The sequence below is a fragment of the Anolis carolinensis genome, unplaced genomic scaffold, assembly GCF_035594765.1.
Source record: "Anolis carolinensis isolate JA03-04 unplaced genomic scaffold, rAnoCar3.1.pri scaffold_10, whole genome shotgun sequence".
Classification (NCBI taxonomy): domain Eukaryota; kingdom Metazoa; phylum Chordata; class Lepidosauria; order Squamata; family Dactyloidae; genus Anolis; species Anolis carolinensis.
In genome coordinates, this window is record NW_026943821.1 from 20,122,862 (window position 1) to 20,146,792 (window position 23,931).

Sequence of the window (23,931 nt, forward strand, 5' to 3'; positions counted from 1 at the left end):
GAACTATACTACTATACTGTAATATTACAGTAGAGTCTCACTTATCCAAGCTAAACGGGCCGGCAGAAGCTTGGATAGTCGAATATCTTGGATAATAAGGAGGGATTAAGGAAAAGCCTATTAAACGTCAAATTAGGTTATGATTTTACAAATTAAGCACCAAAACATCATGTTATACAACAAATTTGACAGAAAAAGTAGTTCAATATGCAGTAATGTTATATTGTAATTACTGTATTTACGAATTTAGCACCAAAATATCACGATATATTGAAAACATTGACTACAAAAATGGCTTGGATTATCCAGAAGCTTGGATAAGTGAGGCTTGGATAAGTGAGACTCTACTGTATATGTAATATATAACATATAATTAATATTATTATATGGTATTATTATTTGTATTATATTGTATAACATTATAATATTATTATCAGTTATATATGTAAATACAATATATTCTGTTATTAAAAATGATATAAACAGATTATATTATAAAACTGAGGGCGGGAGCCGGGTAAATGACCTTGGAGGGCCGCATCCGGCCCCCGGGCCTTAGTTTGGGGACCCCTGGTATAGAGGCTAAGACTTGTGAAAGGTCACTTTGAGACTTCTGTGGATAAGCAGAGATGCAAATGGTGTCCTCTTAAACACCCCAACGATTACACTAAACCAAACCCCAAAGATGAGGTAGAAAGTGGCTTTTCCCCAAGAACAGACTTCTGTGTTGAATGGAAGGTGAGAGTCATAAATGTGGAATGCCGTTTCCGAAAGGTACCAAATCCCCCCCAAATTGAAGCATGAGTTATAGGTGGCAGCACATTGTTGGCTAGGAGTGTAATTATGATGTACAGATCAAAAGTATCGAAATGTATTCAAGGGCTTGGAAAATTGCATTTTGTATCCTAGCGTGGGGTCCCCCCCCCAATTTCCCGCAAAATTTGCTCAAATTGATTTGGTAGCTTTTGGAAAGAAGGCCAAGGAATAGTTCAATTTCATGTGGGCTTACTGTGGATAACTTGGCTGCTTCCATGTTGCCCTTTGACTACATGGGGTGATGTACCCCAAAAGGGTGCCTTATGTGTGAGTGCACACTCTCTTCCATACGCACATACGTACACGCACTCATTTCTCCTGTGGCTCGGCTTCACCTCCTTTTCCCTTTCAAAGATATTCAATTCACTACCAAAGTAAAAGAATCAGCAAGCAAGCTTTAATCATTCATCTTTACAAAGACACCTTTTCCTCTTTTTTGTAAAAAAGGAGTTCACCCTCATTTCCACTCCTCCCTTTCTTAAAGGTAGATTTTCTTGGTTTCTGTTTTCATTATCTCTTGGGTTTTTTTCTTTTTTTACAATCATGGAAATCAAATCAAATGACCCCAGGATTTGCTTTTTCGAAGTATATAAATCGGTCATCTAGTGTTCCTAGAGAAAGGAAAGCCAAGGCTTAAAGAGGGAAAGGGAGAATCAAAAGCGGGAGGTGTTTGGTCCCCTTTCCGAAAGGCCCGGCCTCGGCGCGGCACCCGTCCCCTCCTTTTCCTGGTCTGCCCACCTTTCCTCTCCTCCTGCCTTTCAAAAGTGCTGCGGGGTCCTTAGAGCAGCCTGGCTTGGGATTGGGGGGCCGGGAGGGGCCTTTCCTTGTGCTGTGAGCCCCTTACGGGGAACCAAAAGCCTGGTCTTCATTGAGTGGCAGGCAGAACTGGGCATTTACCTGGGTGCCAGGTGACTCACCTGTGGGAACTGTAGCATGAGGCACACTTGGTTCAAGGAGAGCAACGCAGAGAGGAGGAGTGAGGAGGCTACTCTTTGGGAGCCATTGACTCAGGATAAGATCAGAGCATCGCTGACAAAAGGGAAGAAGTTGGCAGCAAGAGCTGGGGCAGTATAAAGTGAAGCTTTTTGGTCAAAAGGGCCCTGGCTTCTGCCAAACAAGGCCACCATTTCGCCAGGATTCTTTATCAGACTAATTTTAGAGACACCAAGGATTGGATCTATTTCCTGACTTCCTGATGCCCATCAAACTGCTCTGCAAAGATGTCACTGAGCCAAAGGATGCCCTTTCGAGGGCCCTTGGTGCTGAGATTTAATACCATTCCACTCCCAGACAGTCTGCAACGGCAGACGTGCGGCCCCAGAGAGAAAGCTATAATGCTCAGCCCCACAGAGGAACACAATGTGGCTGATGGGTCTCCCAAGTTCTCATCTATACCATCACATTATAATGCTCTGTTGACCTTTCTTTAAAGCAGAAGCTGCTGAAAGTCAACTCTCATTGGTTAACTGAACCCAGCCTTGGTTTGGTTTGTCTTGCTTTGGCCTGTTCCTTCCAGGCTTTGTAATTTTTAACAATGATTTCAGTACAAACAGAATTCACCTGGACCCCAAGAATTCACCTGGCCCAGCACAGGAGACCCTTGTTGGAAATGGTTTTGCCAACATTAATACTCTTTCGCCTCCAATGGTCCTAATGGCACCAGCAACTCACTACTTCCATCAAGAGATCATGCCATAAAGATCAACATGGGAGATAAAATTGTTGTGTATATACTATAAACTTTGTATGCTTCCATATAGTATATATACACTCTATACCTTTATATATATATATATGCTTTGTATCATTTCCGCCTCTCCCAAAATGGACCGCAAAGCAGCGCCGGCACACTCCTTCCAAACCACCATCCGGTTTCAACTCTACCGTGAAATCCCCAAATAAAATGCAACTTCAGGCGTCAGCAACCACGACGACACCTGTTATTTGGGATCTTTAAAAGGCCAAAGCCCTCTTTGTGAAATCCGCATTAAAAGAATTGCACTGAACGCACCCGGTCTTGCAGCCCTTCTCCCAAATCAGGGCAAGGATCTCAAAACGCCTAGGGCCTCTTGGAGCAAAGGGCAGAGGTGTGCTATAGCTTTACTGTGGCAGTGAAAAGCCAGATTTGGGGGCATTGTAGGTTCTGGGGTGCTCTAACTGCCCCTTTGCCAGGCTGAGACAATCGCATTTTCTAAGGCACCTGCTGACTTACGTGTTAGACCCTGTCATACCTTGCATTGCCAGACACGGCTCCCTTTCGGAAGGCGCCTTCTAAAGGTTCCCTCTTGCTCTCCTGAGAACAAAGGAAGCCTTTCAAAGAGACAATTCCAGGCACAGAGGAAATGAAAGGGGCAGGAAATTAAGAAAAATAATAGACGAGGAACAATCCCATATGCTTTTGCCACCCTGATCCCGTTTTCCACCCCTGCTAGGTCCCAGTTTGTGCTCTGGCAGAATCTCACCGGGTCTGCAAAGTAAGAAAAAGAAAGAAAGAGCCAAATTTTGCTCCCCGAATCATCCAGTTTGCCCAAAGGAGCCCATGTGATATATACACATATGCGCATATATATCTAATACAGCCTTGTTCTCCAGTATCACTCTTCCATTCAAGTGCAAAAGGTCCACAGGATGTCTGTCAGCAGAGAGAGAATTGAGGCCTTGGCCAGATTTGGGAAGAAACAGTCTCGTTTCCTCCTGCCTTGGTTTTTGGAGAAAGTGCTTCTGTTTTGTTTCAGCGCCGGGCGAGTCTCTCGTCCTCGCAGCCAACAATGCAATCCACAAAGAAGAAGAAAGAAAAGGAAGAAGCCAAGGGCTCAGCCTTTGCAAAACACACCAAGCTGATTCAACTTTGCCGTGTCCCTTCTGCCGAGAGGTCGGCTGTTGCTATCCTCTTCGTTTTAACTTCGGAAAGCCTTTTCTTCCTGCACCAAACAGCCTCCGGTGGGAAAAAGAAAACACTAGCAAATCCAGCGAAGAGAAGGCTGCTCAGGAAAGGAAGAGCTGGAGGCAGCCTCAAGGAGGAAGGCGTTGTGCTACTTGGTCTTCCGGTGTGAGAAAAGCAAAACCAACACGATTTTTGCATAAATATCAAGGCCATCAGAGGCTAAGGCTGTTTCTGTTTTCTTTCCTTCCTTGTCCCCAAGTCCTGGCCTGCTCAGGTCCCTGAGATTTTGTGTGTTTGTCTTACGCTCCTCTGCAAGGAGGGCACTCGTACCTATGGGTCCTCTTTCACGCCATCTCCTGCCCTGGGTCTGCAAGAAGAAGAGGAAGGTCAGCGGAGAGGATCTGAAATGCAAAGCGCTGGGTTCAGTTTCTGCCCGACTAAAGAGCCCTATGATCTATCTTTGACCTCAGTTTCTCAACTGTAAAATTGGGTTCACAGTCAAATTCACCAAGGCTGTTAGAACTTTGTTGGAGAGATGCATGCAAAGTTTGGATGTGGATACTTTTTTATGCTCTTTCCATAGATTTGTGCTCTTAAGGTTAACTGCTTGTCTTATTTCACAATGTGCTTTCTCCTTCCAGAAACCATATTAGTTTATTTTATTTGCATGTCTAACTGCTAGGGTTTTTTTTTTTTTGCAATCCACCTTTTATTACTTTCTCACCCAAGTAGTTTTGCCAGAGTAATCAGATGTTATGCATCTACAATGACCATTTAACACAGTTTCAAACTGCCTTATATGGCAATGCAAATGGGGCCAAAGTAACAACAAAACTGGGGCTTTAGATCCACTGCTCTGGGTTCTTTTGCTGCCTAGATGTGCTGGCTTTTTATAAAGAGCTGGGTCATTTTAGTTGTGGCACTATCTTTTCAAGGAAATCCTTTGTATTTCTATGTAGTTTTAGTAAAGGCAAAGATTTCCTCTGATGTTAAGTCCAGTCGTGACTGACTCTGGGGATTGGTACTCATCTCCATTTCTAAGCCAAAGAGACGGCGTTGTCCATAGACACCTCCAAGGTCATGTGGCTGGCATGACTGCATGGAGCGCCGTTACCTTCCCGCCGGAGCGGTACCTATTGATCTACTCACATTTGCATGTTTTCGAACTGCTAGGTTGGCAGGAGCTGGGGCTAACAGCGGGCGCTCATTCTGCTCCCTGGTTTTGAACCTGGGACCTTTTGGTCCGCAAGTTCAGCAGTTCAGTGCTTTAATACACTGTGCCACCATAGGCCCTGTGTAGTTTTACATTATTATTATTCTAAGCACCAACATTTGGCAATATAAGAATGTCATTCAAGCACTTCTCCTGTCAAAACAAGACATGGAGGGAGTGTACTTGTTTGGAAACCTCCAAGAAGTGCTTACCAACTTTCAAACAAGGTGTTCTGTCCCTCAGAAATGCTTAACAGAAGTGGCAGAAGATGCAAACTTTGATACAGCCACCATCTTTGGAGGCTACAGACTGCCGGATGAAGTCCAAATGGGACGACCCAGTCCCGCCCCCCACATCCCACCTCCATACCTTGTGCTGGGGGGCTCTGCAGCGGGGCTCCTGGCACTGCGGAGGGGCCGTCTCCTTTAGTCCCTGCCACGACCGCCTGGCTACCAGACCCGCTGTCCTTAGTCCTCTCCCCAAACGCCACCACTGGGGAGCTCAGCTCCTCTGCTCCCGTTGACCTTGGGCTCCTGGGGGGCTGCAAGTGGCCTGGCCCCAGCAAAGGCTTCTTGGCAATGGGAGGGGGCACCTTCTGGGCCTTCTCGCCTGGAGCCTTCCCGGAGGCCTGGTGGTGAAGCCCCGGGGCTGCCACAGCCCGCTGGCCAGAGACGGTCATCAATTCGGCTACCAGATTCTTCTGCAAGTTGGCCTGGGCTTCCGGAGAAGATGGGCTCTCGATCACCAGTTTCTTGGGGCTCCTTGCAAAGATGAAGCTGGCCGTAGATGCCGGGGATTTGTGCAGCGGGGATGCCGGGCTGTCTTTCGCCTCACCGGTTGTAGAGAGAGACGAAGTGGGGAATGCAGGCAATGTCATCCGATTCCCAGCCTTCCTGTCCGCCGCCGCTCCGAGTCCTGGCACATCCCTGGAAGACAAGGTGGAGGCCTTCAAGCGCACCGCATTGTGCAAAGGGTTCGAGGAGGTCGCTTCTTTAGACGCAGATGGGTGACCCCTCAAGGAGAGGGACTTCCGGATAGGTTTCTGAGGGGCGGTGGGCTGCTGCAGTCCCGTCTTGCCATTGAGCCTCACGCTTGGGCCATTCTGCTCTGCTAACGGTTTGCCCGTTGTTGGGACAGCTGCTGAACCGTGGGCATCCATATTGACCGAGCGCAAGCGCACCATCTGTAGCAGGGAGGGCGTGACGATGGGCAGATTAGCATCTTCCTTTGGCACAGAACTGCTCTTGCTCCGAGCAGCCGGCTCCTTCTTAAGATCAGGGTGGAGACCGTTGACCAGCTTCTTGAGGTTTGACGGAGCTTGGAAGGTGGTGGGTGAGGGCACAGATGACGATGACACTGTGGCCGGAGGCTTGTGATTTTTCTGGGCAGTGGGCAATTCCGCCATCGCTGCTGGGAGCTTGGGAGGTGGAGGGGGCTCCGGCGTGGGAGCTGGCAGTGCCGAGTCACCTGGGACTCCTTGCTGTTGGCTCTTTGAGGACGCCATGGTGGAGGAGGAAGGCAGAGAGGTGGGCTCTTTGGCCTCCCCTGCAGACACGGCTCTTTGGTTGGTTGGCGGGACCCCAAGGGGAGGCCCATCAGTAGCATCAATGAAAGGCATTTCCTTGGCCGTTGACTCTGGCTGTGACTCTGGCGATAGCAGCGAAAAATACTCCTCATCCGGGGGAGGGAAGTCGGCCATTGAGAGATCCTGTTCCTCCGGAACGGGAGGCGGTGGAGGGGGCCACAGGGAGTCCGGAGGAGCCTCTGCAACAACCTCCAAAGAACTGGGGACAGCAATAGCAAGAGCAGCGGGGGCTTCCAAACTTGCATCGGCTTTCTTCGCAGGGGGTGGCGGCGGGTGATAGGCCGGAGGAGGCGATGGAGGAGGAGATTTCTGCTTGTTGGTGATTGCCACATTGTCGGTTTTTGGCTCAGCCAGTTGGGCCTTGATGGGCGGAAGGCAGGTGGGAGCCGGGACCTTGGGGTGAGGAGGAATGACAAAACGCTCTGCTTTGTTCAACATGGTGCCATCGGTGACGACGGCCGACAGCGGGACTGTCGCTGGATCCGAGGTGGAAGAGGACAAGGAGGTCAGTGAGGAGGAGACAGAGAGGCCAGCTGTCGGGGACTGGAGGGAGCAAACCCGTTCCGGCTTCTTTGGTTGCGGCCGCTTCTTCCCCGGCGAGGAGGCCTGGCCCAGGGGACTCTTGGTGTGGAGGGTGGGCGTCCCACTCTGGCTGGAGTAGCCACTGGAGGGAGACATCGTGCGGCCAAAGCGGTCAGGGGAGCTGTTCTTGGAAGGGAGCCCCTGGTTTTCCGCTGCTCTCAGCTCCTCCGCCTCGCGGAGTTTGTCCACAGTGATGGGGCTTCGGTGGGAGATGTCTGGAGAACAGGCCAAGCTGCTGCTCTCGCTCGGGCAAGATGGGGAGAAGACCTCATCCTCGCCCGTCAGACTGAGGCTCACTTGCTGCCCCACAACCCACACCTCGCTGCTGTTGTTATGAGCCGGCCGGCGGTCTGGCTTAGGGGGCAGCCCCATGGCTCTGGGTGCCCCCTCGGCTTCTAGCTGCTGAGCCTTTTGATGCAAAGAGTAGGTTCTGCGAGGGGGAGCAGGGGCTCTCTTCATCTTCCGGAGGGAGACGCTGCGGGTCGAGGAGCGGTCACTCCGCAGGCTCACACTGTCTGAACTGTCCGCCACGCTGCCGGTGCTGTACGCTGGGGAAGCTCGCCCACTGCTGCCGCCACCACTTCCGCCCGGAAGCCGTGTCACTCCCAAAAGGCTAGGAGAAGCAGGGACAGCACCAACCCTGGAGCCAGTGCCGCTGACAGAGCTGTAGGTGCTGAGCTGGTCCGGTTCATGCTGCCTGTTAGGCCCTGAATCGCTGTTGTCCTTCCTCCCGCCGTGGGAGGAGATGGTGGAAGTGTTGGAGACGATGGTCTCAGTGGACTGGGAATGGCTCCAGTTGTCGCTGGAGGAGGAGTGCTCCCGGCTGCGGGGCACCGGGGGGAAGAGGCCCACAGAGCGCACCGAAGGGGCTGGGCTGGCCGTGGAGAGGCTGCAGCGGCTGAGGGTGCGAACCCTGTTGCGGGAGAGCGCAATGACGTCCACCATGGGTGGCATGACGGCATTGGGGATTATCTTGGACAGGTAGGTGCCCTGCGGGGAGATGGACATGACCGGGCCCAGGAGCTCCGGGGAGCCCGGCTGGGTAGTCATCCAGGGAACGGCCAGAGACTTGGGCCTCATCACCAGTGGAGAGAGCTTGGCCTCTGTCTTGCGGCCCAGAAGAGAGTCGTCATAATAGACACGGTCAATGTGGCGCTGGAGGGCAGACTCCGCCGCAGATAGTGCCGCTGTTGGTGCCATCGCTGCTGTCTTTACCTCGAGGGCTTGGAGGGAGACGCGGGCACCGCCTTTGGGGACAGCGGCCGGCTGGAGCTTACCATCAATGGTGGGGATGATTATGGTGTTGCCGGCCACCTGGCCACCGTTCGCCAGGGGCTGCGGACTGGGGGTGGATCTGACTGCGATGCTGCCCGGGCGTTTCTTTGGATCGTAGCCATTGCTCAAGCCTGGGAGAGAGACACAACAGAGAGGTAAGGCAATCCACCTGAACGCAACGTATTAGAAAGCAGGAAGTGGGTGGGAGGATTTGAATCCAGAACCCACTAGTCCCAGAAGTGCACTCAAGTCAGAGGGATGTTTCGGGGATTTGGCTTGGACTGGAAAGCCCATGGGGTCCCTTCCAATGACCCGATTCCACTGATTCACACAATTACGGCTAAACCAGGGATGGGCTAAATGCACCCCCCAGATACTTTTTGGACTGCACTCCTCCCTGTGTTCCTCACTAAAGACGATATTGGCCAGGGCTAGGATGGGATATAGTCCAACATCATCTAGACAACAGGATTTTCCTGGGTGGACCATGCATTTTGCAAAAAGGAGACAAGCAAAAGCACCGTATCTCTTCAATTAAGAGTGTTTGCCTCCAGATGTCTGGCCCAAGACGAGGCTGCCTCTTAAAATGTTTCCTGGCTCCCAAACCTCCGTCTGACTCCAATGTCCACAAATCTCTTTCCCAGACCCCTCTAGAAAGTCAATCGTTTGCCAGAAAAGCAATCTCCCCAGCCAGAATTGAATGCACACAGACGTATAGATCGATAACGTTGAATTTCCATCTGTTTCCCTGGCTGCATTCAGGAGAGGCTGATTCCCATGTCAGATGGGGCAGTGAGACCACTCTGGGTTTTAGTCCCGACATTAGCCTATTGCGAGGACAGGTTTTGGCACAATGGGTCCCTCCTTTGCGCTCTGGACTAAAACTCTAGAGTGGATTCTTCACCCCAGTGACATTCTGGAACATTTTCCAGGTCCACTGTTCCCATTTTGTGCTTCGTGGGAATGTTTTTATTCGACTGGTTTATTCAGATGCCTCTCAGGGATGCCCCTCACCCTTATCCTAAGAGAGACTCACCAAGCTCCTTCTGCACATGATGCGGCAGCCCCAGGACTGTGGTTCTCCGCTCTCTCCTCCTCTTCTCTCCCTTCCCGGATTTTGGAAATGAATCATGCGGCCGGAAAGTAGAACCTGGATGCAGGCAGAGACAGAATTACCATATTGACTTGAGTCTCATGCAAAGAAGATAAATGTAATGAGGTCCCAGAGCTTCAAAGCCAATACCTTTGCGCTGGATCATCTCGGAGCGAACCGAGAGGGCATCTTCGGAGGTGGTTTCCGTGGTGCATGATGGCGTCTGGCTCCGGATCGAGACATCATCGCCTTCTATGGATGACGGGGAAGACTGCGGGGAAGAGAGAGAGAAGAATATGATGAGGACCCAGAATGGCAGCCTTTTATCGACTATTTAAAAGCAGAATATAAAAAGAAAGCATTGGTCTTCTATGGCATCAAGGGAAAATTATGACTACAAGGATGTAGGAATAACAAGAAAAGAAAAGAAAATAGGGAATTAAATAAGGAAATGCTACAAGTCGAAAATGGCTTGAAAACAAAAGTTTTCTTTACGCCAAATAGAAAACAAGTCAGTTAACCAGGAGTGTGTGCTTGCTCCATCAATGTTTAACATTTACACAGATGATCAGTCACTGCCAGAAGGGACCGAGAGTTTATGCTGACAATTGTATCATCACCGCTCAAGCAGGGAGCTTTGAAATGGTTGAATAGAAGCTCTCTGAAGCTTTAGGTGCTCTTACTGCCTATTACAGGGAAGATCAGCTGATTCTTTATCAAAAACGCAAACGTGCTTTTCATCCTAAGAATAGACAAGCATCTTGAGCTCTGAGGATGACCTGGGAAGGAATCCCACTGGAGCATTGCAGCACACTAAAATACCCGGGAGTCACTCTGGACCGTGCTCCGAATTACAAGAATCACTGCTTAACTATCAAGCAAAAAGTGGGCGCTAGAAATAACATCATACAAAAGCTGACTGGCACAACCTGGGGATCACAACCAGATACAGTGAAGACACCTGCCCTTGAACTTTGCTACTCTGCTGCTAAGCATACCCAGTATGGAATATATCTCACCATGTTAAAACAGTGGATGTGGCTCTTAATGAGACATGCCGCATTATCACAGGATGTCTATGCCCCACACCACTGGAGAAATTATACTGTTTTGCTAGTATTGCACCACCTAATATCAGCTGGGAAGTAGCAGCCTGTAATGAAAGGACCACGGCATTGACATCTCCAGCCCATCCTCTGTTCGGATATTAGCCAGCATGCCAACGTCTTAAATCAAGCATGCAACTTGATAAAAAACATTTTTAAAAGAACGAAAACAAGCAAAACTACAAAGGCTGCAACACTCCACCTGTCCACTAGGTGGAGGTATGAGCCAAGATAATTTCCAATATTATTTGCAGCACCAGTCTTGTATATGGAACTAAGATGGCTAAACTGAGGCTCTATCACAGGCATGGGCAAACTTGGGCCCTCCAGGTGTTTTGGACTCCAACTCCCACAATTCCTCACAGCCTCAGGCCCTTTCCTTTTCACCCTCAGCCGCTTAAATGGCTGAGAGGGGAAAGGAAGGGGCCTGAAGCTGTTAGGAATGGTGGGAGTTGGAGTCCAAAACACCTGGAGAGAAGGCCCAAGTTGGCCCATCCCTGCTTTATCAGGATGACTCTCTAGATAGGATACAAGCGAGAAGTAAAAATAGAAAACCACATTCCAGGCAGAGAAAGTGGAACCAAACTGCATTATTTCCACAGTGTAGGTGCACCCAAAGTCAACCTGACAACAGCTAACAACAATCAAGACAAAACAACAAACCAATCTCTTTCAATCTTCAGAACCTTGCGATTTGCCAATTAATGAGAACACCTAGCAATTTAAGTTTGGAGCACGACAGAGAGGATTGAACCTAACGAACTCAGACGTTTGGCGATCCTCCAGGGAGCTGCAACCTCCATCATTCCCAACCACAAGGACCATTCATTTATTGGGCAGGCTGGAGACTACCGATATAGTTTGTTGTCCAATGTATTTAGAGGACTGTCAGGAAAACTGGTTTCACAGCATCGTCCACTGCCTGATCTCCAAAACATCCAGGTTTGACTCCGAAATGGAAAGGAGCCACTCAAAATGCAGAACGTGTTGCCAGAAAAGGCTCAAAGGGGCTTGAATGGACTCACAACCCCATAGACAGGGAAGGAAGCCACTGCTCCGACAGGTTTCCCATCAACAGAAATGAGCCCAGAGGCATCCCTGGCTTGGAGCAAATATGCACCCAAATGGGATGCCAGGAGTGTTGAGGGCAATAGGCATTTCTGATCCACGATGAAGGGAAGGGAGGCCGCAGGGAAGTAAAGGGACAAAGTGCAGCTGGCTCCAGCCAAGGTAAATAAGGACAAGAGCAAACGCGTACACGCCCATGCGCAGAAGTATGAGATGGCTCTCCATATGCAGAACTATTTCTGCAGACAAAAAGGATTTCCCCCAATGGATCCAATCCGTGCTGCCTGTCTCTTGCACCTACACCAGTGCTTCTCAACCTGATGTTTTGGCCTTCAACTCCCAGAAATCCTAATGGCTGGAAAACACAAGTTGAGAACCACTGGCCTTCACGGACATTCGCAACCTCCTTTCTGGACGTTTTTTAAAAGCAGAGGCCAGGTGGCCATCTGTCGGGAGGGCTTTGATTGTGTCTTCCTGCAAAAAAAGAATGGGGCTGGACTGGATGGCCCTTGGCAGTCCCTTCCAAATCTAGTGCATGGGATCATATTGAAGGGTTTAAAGCAGAGGTGAGATGGCCATCTGCCAGGAGGGCTTTGATTGTGTCTTCCTGCAAGGAAGAATGGGGCTGGACTGGATGGCGCTTGGGGATCCCTTTCGAATCTAGTGAAATATAGAGTGCATGGGAGTCTCTGGAGGTTTTAAGAAGAAGCTGGGTGAGTAGGAATTTAGGGTTACTATTAACAAGGATAGATAAATTGGCTTCATAGTGCTTCAGGGTTGGAAGTCATGGTGAAGGGTGCACGGGTGGGGAAGAGGTTTTATTTTGTGTGGGATAGGGGTTTTAGGTGCGTGCAGAGTCTGTTGTGTGTAATACGTTTGTATGTCTTTGTTTGAATGTTAGGGTGAACTCTTATATTTAATTTCTTTTAAAAATGAGTAGAAATCTTGATTGAAAATAGTGGATAACATGTAGAAAGAGCAATTCTATATGTTTTGAATTACTGATAATAATATGTACAGTGGAGTCTCACTTATCCAAGCTAAACGGGCCGGCAGAACCTTGGATAAGCGAATATCTTGGATAATAAGAAGGGATTAAGGAAAAGCCTGTTAAACATCAAATTAGGTTATGATTTTACAAATTAAGCACCAAAACTTCATGTTATACAAAAAAATTTGACAGAAAAATTAGTTCAATACGCAGTAATGTTATGTTGTAATTACTGTATTTATGAATTTAGCACCAAAATATCACGATGTATTGAAAACATTGACTACAAAAATGGCTTGGATTATCCAGAGTCTTGGATAAGCGAGGCTTGGATAAGTGAGACTCTACTGTACTTAATGTTAGAATTAACCGGTTGATTGACTAATGTAGATATGCATGTACATTACAAAAGGACTGTTATTTGACTTTATCTACTATAATTTGCTGTTTTGTTATGTAACATATCATTAATAAACTGTTTACCCACACACACACACACCCCAAAAAAAGAAGAAGAAGCTGGGTGGCCATCTGTCAGGAGGGCTTTGAGACAGGACAGGAAAGCGAGACAGCAAAGAGTTAGTGAAAAAAGTAGGGGAAAGATATGGTGACATTGCAGTGGCAATGCATGACAAACGCCCGCAAAGGGAAGGTCTTACCTGGATGCTGCTGGCGTCGCTGTGGTCCCAGGCCCTCTTGGTCTGCTTGTGCTTCTCTAAAAGGCAACAGCAAAAGAGACATCGTAACCTGGGTCGGGGAGCCCCGGGGGGTCCTAAAAGGGGGTCCAGCGTTTCCGAAACAGTGAAGAGAACTCTCCAAACCAACCCCCACTGGCTTCTGTCTTGGGACTGACTGCGTCCACTGCCCTGGCCGAAATGGTCACTCAGGACGGCCAGGAGGAAAGGGTCACTGGTTGGACTCTGGCCCCATGCCGTCCCTCCTGCGCAGCCGCAAAGGATCACAAATGAGTTTCCGTGGCTGATGTGGCGGAAGGGTAAACAGAGGTGAGTGGCCTTTCTATGCACCACCCAGATAACTTAATACGGAGACTATAAAAGGTGCTATTGAGTTGCTGTGAACTTTTCGAGTTGCATGGCCATGTTCCAGAAGCATTCTCTCCTGAACTTTCGCCCACATCTATGGCAGGCATCCTCAGAGATTTTGAGCTCTGTTGGAAGCTAGGCAAGTGGGGTTTATATATCTGTAGAATGTTCAGGATGGGAGAAAAAACTCTTGTCTGCTTGAGGTAAATGTGGATGTTGCAATTGGCCAGCTTGATTAGCACTGAATAGCCTTGCAGCTTCAAAGCCTGACTGCTTCCTGATTTGGGGGTATTAGCTGGCTCTGGTTGTTTCTCATCTGGGATTCCTCTGTTTTCTGAGAGTTGTTCTTTATTTACTGTCCCCAGGTAGGAAGCAGCCAGGCTTTGAAGAAGCACGTTCTGTCCCTGTGAGAATTGGTATTTTGAACATTTGTCTTGTTGTGGAAACAAAGATTGGGGACAAAGCTTCAGTGGAGACCTCTTTTCCCCATGAAAATGACTCCTCCAGGAGTGAATTTCCCTTCCGAGGAATATTTATTTATTTATTTATTTATTTATTTACAGTATTTATATTCCGCCCTTCTCACCCCAAAGGGGACTCAGGGCGGATCACATTACACATATAAGGCAAACATTCAATACCTTTAACATAGAACAAAGACAAGACAAACAGGCTCCAAGCTGGCCTCGAACTCATGACCTCTTGGTCAGAGTAATTTGTTGCAGCTGGCTGGCTGCTCACCAGCCTGTGCCACAGCCCGGGCCCTCTCATTTCTCATTTCTAGATTCCTCTCATTTCTTGTTGTCTCAGCCCCATTCTTAACTAGGAGTTACTTGTTAAGTCGGATGTTTATAAGTTGGGGACAGACAAATATTATGAAACAGGAATGGCTACTGTGTCTGGAGGTGAGTCCCATCTCCAAGAGATTTCGTAACGCACATCCCTCCCAAATCCCAAATACACCACACTTCTGGCCTCTTGCCTTTCAGACAGGGATGCTCCTCCATCTCAATACTATCAGAGACTACAGAAAGGACCCTGTGCCAAGCCCATCACTATCACTTTGACCGGTACCTTGGTCCTGCAGGGATCTCAGTCCGGCCTGGGCCTGGAAATGTAGCTGCTCCAGGTGTGCCGTCCGTGAGCTGGGGAAGAAGACGTTGTCCGGCTGCTCCTCTCCGGCCTTGTACTGGACGCTCAGCCGCCGCTCATTCTCCGCCTTGGCCGCAGCCCCTGCAAACACAAGGGACACGTGGGGTCAATCCCTTTCCGTTCCTTTTATCTCCACAAGTACTATCAACAGTGAAATGCTTGGAAGCAAGATTTCTGGTTTGCATTAAAACACAGCTCCGTTTGGAAGCACTAGCTCATGATTATTATTTTTTTCGTGTCAGGAGCAACTTGAGAAACTGCAAGTCGCTTCTGGAGTGAGAGAATTGGCCGTCTGCAAGGACGTTGCCCAGGGGATACCCAGATGTTTTTGATGTTTTTTACTATCCTTGTGGGAGGCTTCTCTCATGTCCCCGCATGGAGCTGGAGCTGATAGAGGGAGCTCATCCGCACTCTCCTCGGGTTGGATTCGAACCTGGCAGCCTTCAGGTCAGCAACCCAACCTTTAAGTCACAAGGCTTTTTTTTGGTTATTATCATTTTTATTAAAGTATTAGCAATAGAGTACAGTGAAAGTGTGGGAACAATGTCGTGATAGAAAAGGTGGGGAAATAGAGAGAGAAGAATATAGAAGAGCAAAATTATAAAAAGAGGAAAAAGATGTGTATATATATACAGTAGAGTCTCACTTATCCAAGCTTCGCTTATCCAAGCTTCTGGATTATCCAAGCCATTTTTGCAGTCAATGTTTTCAATATATCATGATATTTTGGAGCTAAATTCGTAAATACAGTAATTACAACATAACATTACTGCGTATTGAACTACTTTTTCTGTCAAATTTGTTGTATAACATGATGTTTTTGTGCTTAATTTGTAAAATCATAACCTCATTTGATGTTTAATAGGCTTTTCCTTAATTCCTCCTTATTATCCAAGATATTCGCTTATCCAAGCTTCGGCCGGCCTGTTTAGCTTGGATAAGTGAGACTCTACTGTATATATATGTGTGTGCGTGTGTGTGTGTGTGTGTGTGTATATAGTGAAAAGTATATACATATATATATAAAAATAAGAAAAAGTAAAATATATAAATAAATATATAAATAAATAAAAATACGGTGACTTCCTTTAATCCTTAGTGTTTAGGGTCCACTTGTTTCTTTCCTCTAAGATTACCCATTGTCCTTCTGACCCTAATGTTTCTCCCATTATTAATAGTCAATTATTTCTTCATTCTTCTGAAGTAGTTTTCTACTAATTCCCAGTCTGTTTGTTTTATGGGGTTTCCTGAGTTCTTTTTAAGTCACAAGGCTTTAACCCACCACGCCATCGGGGGCTCGACTAGCTCATGATTCGATTTGTACAATGCACGTTTCATCCCAAGTGTAAGTGGATTTGCACATCTCGGGTGTTGCAATGTTCGGAGCAAACACAGTGAGTTAGTTGCTGCTTCTTTGGCTCTATGGGATTTTTTCAAAATGCTTTGGGCTAAATGCCCACCCCTGTTTAGATAATGGTAAGGCATCTTTGTAGAAAAATGGAAGCAAAAAAAAGGATAAAAAATTAAAATACAATCAAATCTTGAAACAAACAAAAAGCAATTAGGCTATAATCCAAGGACAAAGTATATCTTCCTAGAGATAAGTCAGGGAGCTATGAAATTCTGGCAGCTGTAGTTTGGAGAGACACCAGCAGTCTTTGGCAGAGAAGGCCTTGTAAAACGACAACCTTGTCAATTGGCCGAGAGTGATTTGAATACAGTAGAGTCTCACTTATCCAACATTCGCTTATCCAACGTTCTGGATTATCCAACGCAATTTGATAGTCAATGTTTTCAATATATCATGATATTTTGGTGCTAAATTAGTAAATACAGTAATTACTACGTAGCATTACTGCATATTGAACTACTTTTTCTGTCAAATTTGTTGTATAACTTGATGTTTTGGTGCTTAATTTGTAAAATCATAACCTAATTTGATGTTTAATAGGCTTCTCCTTAATCTCTCCTTATTATCCAACATATTCACTTATCCAACATTCTGCCAGCCCGTTTATGTTGGATAAGTGAGACTCTACTGTACTAGGATCCTTCATGTCGGAAGAAGCCTATTGAGATCGGCTGACCCAAAAGGAATCGCAAAGGACATGGAAAAACAATATAGGGTAATAATAATAATAATAATAATAATCATTGGATCATTGATGTTGCCATCCCAGGTGACAGTCGCATTGAAGAAAAACAACAGGAAAAACTCAGCCGCTATCAGGACCTCAAGATTGAACTTCAAAGACTCTGGCAGAAACCAGTGCAGGTGGTCCCAGTGGTGATGGGCACACTGGGTGTCGTGCCAAAAGATCTCAGCCAGCATTTGGAAACAATAGACATTGACAAAATTACGATCTGCCAACTGCAAAAGGCCACCCTACTTGGGATCTGCACGCATCATCCGAAAATACATCACACAGTCCTAGACACTTGGGAAGTGTTCGACTTGTGATTTTGTGAAACAAAATCCAGCATATCTATCTTGTTTGCTGTGTCATACAACGTCGTTGTGTCAATAATAATAATAATAATAATAATAATAGGAGCCCACGGTGGCACAGCATGTTAAAGCACTGAGCTGCTGAACTTGCAGGCCGAAAGGTCACAGGTTCGAATCCGGGGAGTGGAGTGAGTGCCCCCTATTAGCCCCAGCTTCTGCAAACCCAGCAGTTCAAAAACATGCAAATGTGAGTAGATCAATAGGTACTGCTCAGGCGAGAAAGTAATAGCGCTCCATGCATTATTATTAGATAAAGGTAAAGGTTTCCCCTGATGTTAAGTCCAGTTATGCCCGACTCTGGGGGTTGGTGCTCATCTCCATTTCTAAGCCGAAGAGCCGGCGTTGTCCATAGACACCTCCTAGGTCATGTGGCCGGCATGATTGCATGGAGCGCCATTACCTTCCCGCCAGTGGGGTACCTATTGATCTACTCACATTGGCATGTTTTCGAACTGCTAAGTTGGCAGAAGCTGGGGCTAACAGCGGGCGCTCATTCCGCTCCCCGGATTCAAACCTGCGACCTTTCGGTCCGCAAGTTCAGCAGCTCAGCGCTTTAACACGCTGCGCCAACGGAAGCCCTTGAAGGTGCATAACAACATTTATTATGTGTGATAAATAAATAATGTCCTGACACTGAACTGCCTCCAGAGCCCTGACTGTGGTAGAAGGAGGATGAAGGAGAGGAATGAAATAATGAATCCAGAAAGGGTGGCGTCTCCGTTGCAGGAGAGCCACCAGGTCCTGCAACTGGATCCCTTTCTATCTCGATGCTGCTGCTGCCAGCAAAGGCCACCCGACACCATTCCTGCTGCCTCTTCTCAGTCCAGCCGGACGCAGCCCCTCCCCGGCTGTGCCTTCAAACCAATGGCAGTGAACAAGCGAAAGAGCCCCAGGGAGGCATCACATGACTGATACCAGAAATATCTGTGCACCTTGCACACTGGCAGGCCCAGAACCAGCCAGGCTTAAAGGGCCAGCGCCCGGCACATGATGCGCCATGCACAGAATGGATGGGAATGGGCGAGGAAATGGAAAGAGATAAAGGGAGGGAGGGACAAAGATACAAGGCAGAAAGAGAGAAAAGGAAAGCAGAAGAAAGGAAGGAAGCAAGCAAGAAAAGGGAGGGACGGAAGGAAAAGAGGAAGAAGGGAAGGAGAATAATAATAATAATAATAATAATAATAATAATAATAATAATAATAATAATAACTTTATTTTTATATCCCGCCCCATCTCCCCGGAGGGACTTGGAGTGGCTTACATGGGGCCATGCCCGACAACAATATAACAGCAATGAAACAATAAAACAAGTTCGGCAATAAAACAATGTCGCATCAATAAAAACATAACATCAATAAACAGTTATAAAAGTAAGCGCACGGCATAAAATGGTTAAAAACAGGGCTAAAAACACAGAGCTGGGCCAAAGGGAAAAGAAGAAAAGAAAGAAAAGGAAAGGAAAGAAGGGAGAAGAGAAAGAGAAAAGGAAGAAGGCAAGGGAGCCAAATAATAATAATAATAATAATTTTATTCTTGTACCCCGCCTCTATCTCCCCGCAGGGACTCAGGGCGGCTTACAAATGCAAAAGAGTATACATACAAAACCATCAAATACCGAAAACGCACAAATGAAAAATTAAAACATACGATTAAAATCAAACCATTATTAAGACAAAGTTAAAACAAATGCAGCATTGCTCAAACAGGAGTCAAGGAACATGAAAGGCACTGCAGACTAACTCCATCCAGAGAAGTCAACCATAGCAGACCACTTGGATGAACCAACCTGGACACAGGATATTATTTGAGAAGACAGAAATGCTGGACCGCTCTCACAACCACCATGTCAGGCTACAGAGAAGCCACTGAAATCCACAGGCATGTGGACAATTTCAACAGAAAGGAGGAAACCATGAAAATGAACAAAACCTGGCTATCAGGATTTAAACAACTCTAAAATCAGGACAGTAAATAAAGAGCAACACTCAAAAAACTGAGGAATTCCAGACAGGAAATAATCAGCGCAAGCTAACACCTCCCAACAAAGGATTTCCCCCTCCCCCAGGCAGGAATCAACCAGGCCTTGAAGCTGCAAGGCTCTTCAGTACTAATCAAGGAGGCCTCGAACAGACAAGTGTTCTTTCTCCTCCCCTGGATATTCCAGATATATAAACAACCCCACTTGCCTAGTTTCCAACAGACCTCACAACCTCTGAGGATGCCTGCCATAGATGTGGGCGATACGTCAGGAGAGAATGCTTCTGGAACATGGTCATACAGTCCAGAAACCTCAGAGCAACCCAGAAGGAAATGAAGTTGGCAAGGAAAGAAAGAGAGAAAGGGAGAAAGGGAAAAGGAATAAAGAAATGAAAGGAGGAAGGGAAGAAGGAAGAAAGGAAAGGAAAAGAGGTGAATTTTCATGGGGAAGAGATGGGAAACTAGAGTAAGACTCAAATGCATGTACATATCGTATATACTCGAGTATAAGCCGACCCGAATATAAGCTGAGGCACCTAATTTTACCACAAAAAAACTGGGAAAACATTGACTTCAATATAAGCCGAGGGTGGTAAATTTCAGAAATAAAAACAGATACCAATAAAATTACATTAATTGAGGCATCAGTAGGTTAAATGTTTTTGAATATTTACATAAAGCTCAAATTTAAGATAAAACTGTCCAACTCTGATCAAATCATGATTCTCATCTTCTTCAATGTAAATGTGCTTATGTTGCCTTTTAATAATAATAACAGAGTAAAATAATACATGTAATAATAATAATAACAAATTCAGGAAAATAATACAAGTAATAATAAATAGAGTAAAATAATAAATGCAATAACAATAAGATCTGAGTGAAATAATAAATGTATTAATAATAATAAAAACAGAGTAAAATTAATTGTAATACGATAGAATACTAATAATACAATATAATATTAATTATATATTATATTTTACATGTAATATTACTAATAATATTACAATATATTGATACAGTGCAATATAGTAATTTATTACCAGTATTGTACTATGCTAATATAATACTGAATGTAAATTTAATTTGTAAGCCGCTCTGAGTCCCCTTCGGGGTGAGAAGGGCGGCATATAAATGTAGCTAATAAATAAATGAATAATAGTAGCAACAATAATAGAGAAAAATAATAAATGTACTAATACCAATAATAATAGAGAAAAATAATAAATGTACCATATATTCTCGTGTATAAGCTGACCCAAATATAAGCCAACCAGGACCCTCACCCGAGTATAAGCCGAGGGGGCTTTTTCAGTCTTAAAAAAAGGGCTGAAAAACTAGGCTTATTCTCGAGTATATACTGTATCTGCCACTTGCAAGCAGGATGTGTTTTGCTCAAATATTTTGCCACTGATGGAAACACAGAGGACTGCCTTCTGTCAAATCGGGCTGTCGAACCAACTGGTTCAGTGCATTGGGAAGCAGACCCTCTGATCCTCCAAAAGGTATAGACGGTGAAGAAGTCCCATCCAGGGACCCTGCAGGGAATAGAATTAAAGCCTTATGGGGATCCCCAGAGCCCACCTGATCTGGGCCTTGCCCTTTGGGCCCCGGCTGAGAGGCTCCTTTCCGAAACACAAAAGTTAGCAATTAAGGGCACTTAACATTCCTCAGCCCAGAGCTCCAATTTGGAAGCAGAAATGTTTGTTCCCAAACCCCCAGGAAAGAGTCCCTGCCTCATCATTGCTGGAGGCAGAGCAGACCTTTCCAGAAACTATACACTGAATATGTGTCGTCGGCTGTCGCTGGCACCAGAATGAGTTACACAACAGGAGGGCAACTGCAAGCACTTTTTAGAAAGAGAGAACAGAGATAGTATATATTTGGAGGAGGGCAAACCAATGCACATCCAGACCAGATGTATTTTCTCTTTTTTTACATCACAGGATGGGCAAAGCGTGGCCCAAGGGAACCCCAAAGTATGGCCCATGAAGACCCCAAACTATAGCCCATGAAGACCCCAAGCTATGGCCCATGAAGACCCCAAGCTATGGCCCATGAAGACCCCAAGCTATGGCCCATGAAGACCCCAAGCTATGGCCCATGAAGACCCCAAGCTATGGCCCATGAAGACCCCAAACTATGGCCCATGAAGATCCCAAACTATGGCCCATGAAGATCCCAAACTATGGCCCATGAAGACCCCAAGCTATGGCCCATGAAGACCCCAAGCTATGGCCCATGAAGACCCCAAGCTATGGCCCATGAAGACCCCAAGCTATGGCCCATGAAGACCCCAAGCTATGGCCCATGAAGACCCCAAGCTATGGCCCATGAAGACCCCAAGCTATGGCCCATGAAGACCCCAAACTATGGCCCATGAAGATCCCAAACTATGGCCCATGAAGATCCCAAACTATGGCCCATGAAGATCCCAAACTATAGCCCATGAAGACCCCAAACTATGGCCCATGAAGACCCCAAACTATGGCCCATGAAGACCCCAAACTATGGCCCATGAAGACCCCAAGCTATGGCCCATGAAGACCCCAAACTATGGCCCATGAAGACCCCAAACTATGGCCCATGAAGACCCCAAACTATGGCCCATGAAGACCCCAAACTATGGCCCATGAAGATCCCAAACTATGGCCCATGAAGATCCCAAACTATAGCCCATGAAGACCCCAAACTATGGCCCATGAAGACCCCAAACTATGGCCCATGAAGACCCCAAGCTATGGCCCATGAAGACCCCAAGCTATGGCCCAGGAAGATCCCAAACTATGGCCCATGAAGACCCCAAGCTATGGCCCATGAAGACCCCAAACTATGGCCCATGAAGATCCCAAACTATGGCTCATGAAGATCCCAAACTATGGCCCATGAAGACCCGAAACTATGGTCCATGAAGACTCCAAACTATGGCCCATGAAGACCCGAAATTATGGCCCATGAAGACTCCAAGCTATGGCCCATGAAGACCCCAAACTATGGCCCATGAAGACCCCAAAGTCTTGTATGTTTTCCGGACTAAATGGCCATGTTCCAGAAGTATTCTCTCCTGACGTTTGGCCCACATCTATGGCAGGCATCCTCAGAGGTTGTGAGTTCTGTTGGAAACTAGGAAAGTGGGGTTTATATATATCTGTGGAAGTTCCTAGATGGAGGGATGAACTCTTGTCTATTGGAGGCCAGTGTGAATGTTGTAATTAATCACCATTGTTAGCATTAAATGGCCTTCCCAACTTCACATCCTGGCCTGGGGGAATCCTTTGTTCAGAGTCGTTAGCTCTTTTTTTTTTTTTCTCGTGTCAGGAGCAACCAGAGTTGCTTCCGGAGTGAGAGAATTGGCCGCCTACAAGGACATTACCCAGAGGACGCCTAGATGTTTTGATGTTTTACCATCCTTGTGGGAGGCTTCTCTCATGTCCCCGCATGGAGCTGGAGCTGAAAGAGGGAGCCCATCCGCGCTCTCCCCGGGAGGGATTTGAACCTGGCAGCCTTCGAGTCAGCAAACCAACCTTCAAGTCACGAGGCTTTTATCCCCTAGGCCACCGGAGGCTCCAGAGTCGTTAGCTGCCCCTGATTGATTCCTGTCTGGAATTCTTCTGAGTGCTGCTCCTTATTTGCTGTTCTGATTTTGGAGTTCACACTAGCCTCCAACACACAAGAGTTCTTCCGCCTGCCCAGGAACTTCCACGGATATATAAACCTTCCTTGCTTAGTTTCTCCATACCTCACAACCTCTGAGGATGCCTGCCATAGATGTGGGCAAAACGTCAGGAGGGAATACTTCTGGAACATGGCCATCTAGCCCGGAAAACATACAACAACCCTGTGATCCCAGCCATGAAAGCCTTTGACAACACAACAACAACAACAACAACAACAACAACAATAATAATAATAAACCATTGATCATATCCTCAGCTGCTGTAAGAAAATCGCACAGACAGACTACAAACAGAGGCACAACTATGTGGCCTAAATGACTCATTGGAACTTATGCCTCAAGTACCACCTTCCAGCAGCAAAGAACTGGTGGGATCACAAAACTGCAAAAGTATTGGAAAATGAACACGCAAAGATACTGTGGGACTTCCAAATCCAGACTGACAAAGTTCTGGAACACAACAAACCAGACATCACAGTTGTGGGGGGGGGGGGGAGATTTGGATCATTGATGTCGCCATCCCAGGTGACAGTCGCATTGACGAAAAACAACAGGAAAAACTCAGCCGCTATCAGGACCTCAAGATTGAACTTCAGAGACTCTGGCAGAAACCAGTGCAGGTGGTCCCGGTCCCGGTGGTGATGGGCACACTGGGTGCCGTGCCAAAAGATCTCAGCTGGCATTTGGAAACCATAGACCATTGACAAAATTACGATCTGCCAACTGCAAAAGGCCACCCTACTGGGATCTGCACGCATCATCCAAAAATATATCACACAGTCCTAGACACTTGGGAAGTGTCCGACTTGTGATTTTGTGATATGAAATCCAGCATCTCTATCTTGTTTGCTGTGTCATAATAAAATAATAATAATAATAATAATAATAATAATAATAATAATAATAATAATAATAATAAGACCCACTACTCCTGACTTGGAAGTTCCCCCATTTGTTT

At 46.6% G+C, this 23,931-nt stretch overlaps 1 protein-coding gene across 4 annotated transcripts in view; it reads right to left on the reverse strand.

Moving 5' to 3' along the window:
* Window positions 1–1,191: 1,191 nt before the first annotated feature.
* Window positions 1,192–23,931, reverse strand: part of nhsl3 (NHS like 3) — an 85,525-nt gene continuing 62,785 nt past the window's right edge. For 3 of the 4 annotated variants that reach the window (XM_062962580.1, XM_008122535.3, XM_062962582.1), the window contains exons 2-7: window positions 14,731–14,889; window positions 13,273–13,328; window positions 9,599–9,719; window positions 9,392–9,505; window positions 5,283–8,486; window positions 1,192–4,067 (exon numbers count right to left, since the gene is read on the reverse strand). In XM_062962580.1, the coding sequence (XP_062818650.1) occupies window positions 4,045–4,067; window positions 5,283–8,486; window positions 9,392–9,505; window positions 9,599–9,719; window positions 13,273–13,328; window positions 14,731–14,889 (3,677 nt within the window). In that variant the 3' untranslated portion in view covers window positions 1,192–4,044. Of the gene's footprint in view, window positions 4,102–5,282; window positions 8,487–9,391; window positions 9,506–9,598; window positions 9,720–13,272; window positions 13,329–14,730; window positions 14,890–23,931 lie in introns of all 4 variants that reach the window. The other variant, XM_062962581.1, reaches the window with a different exon arrangement.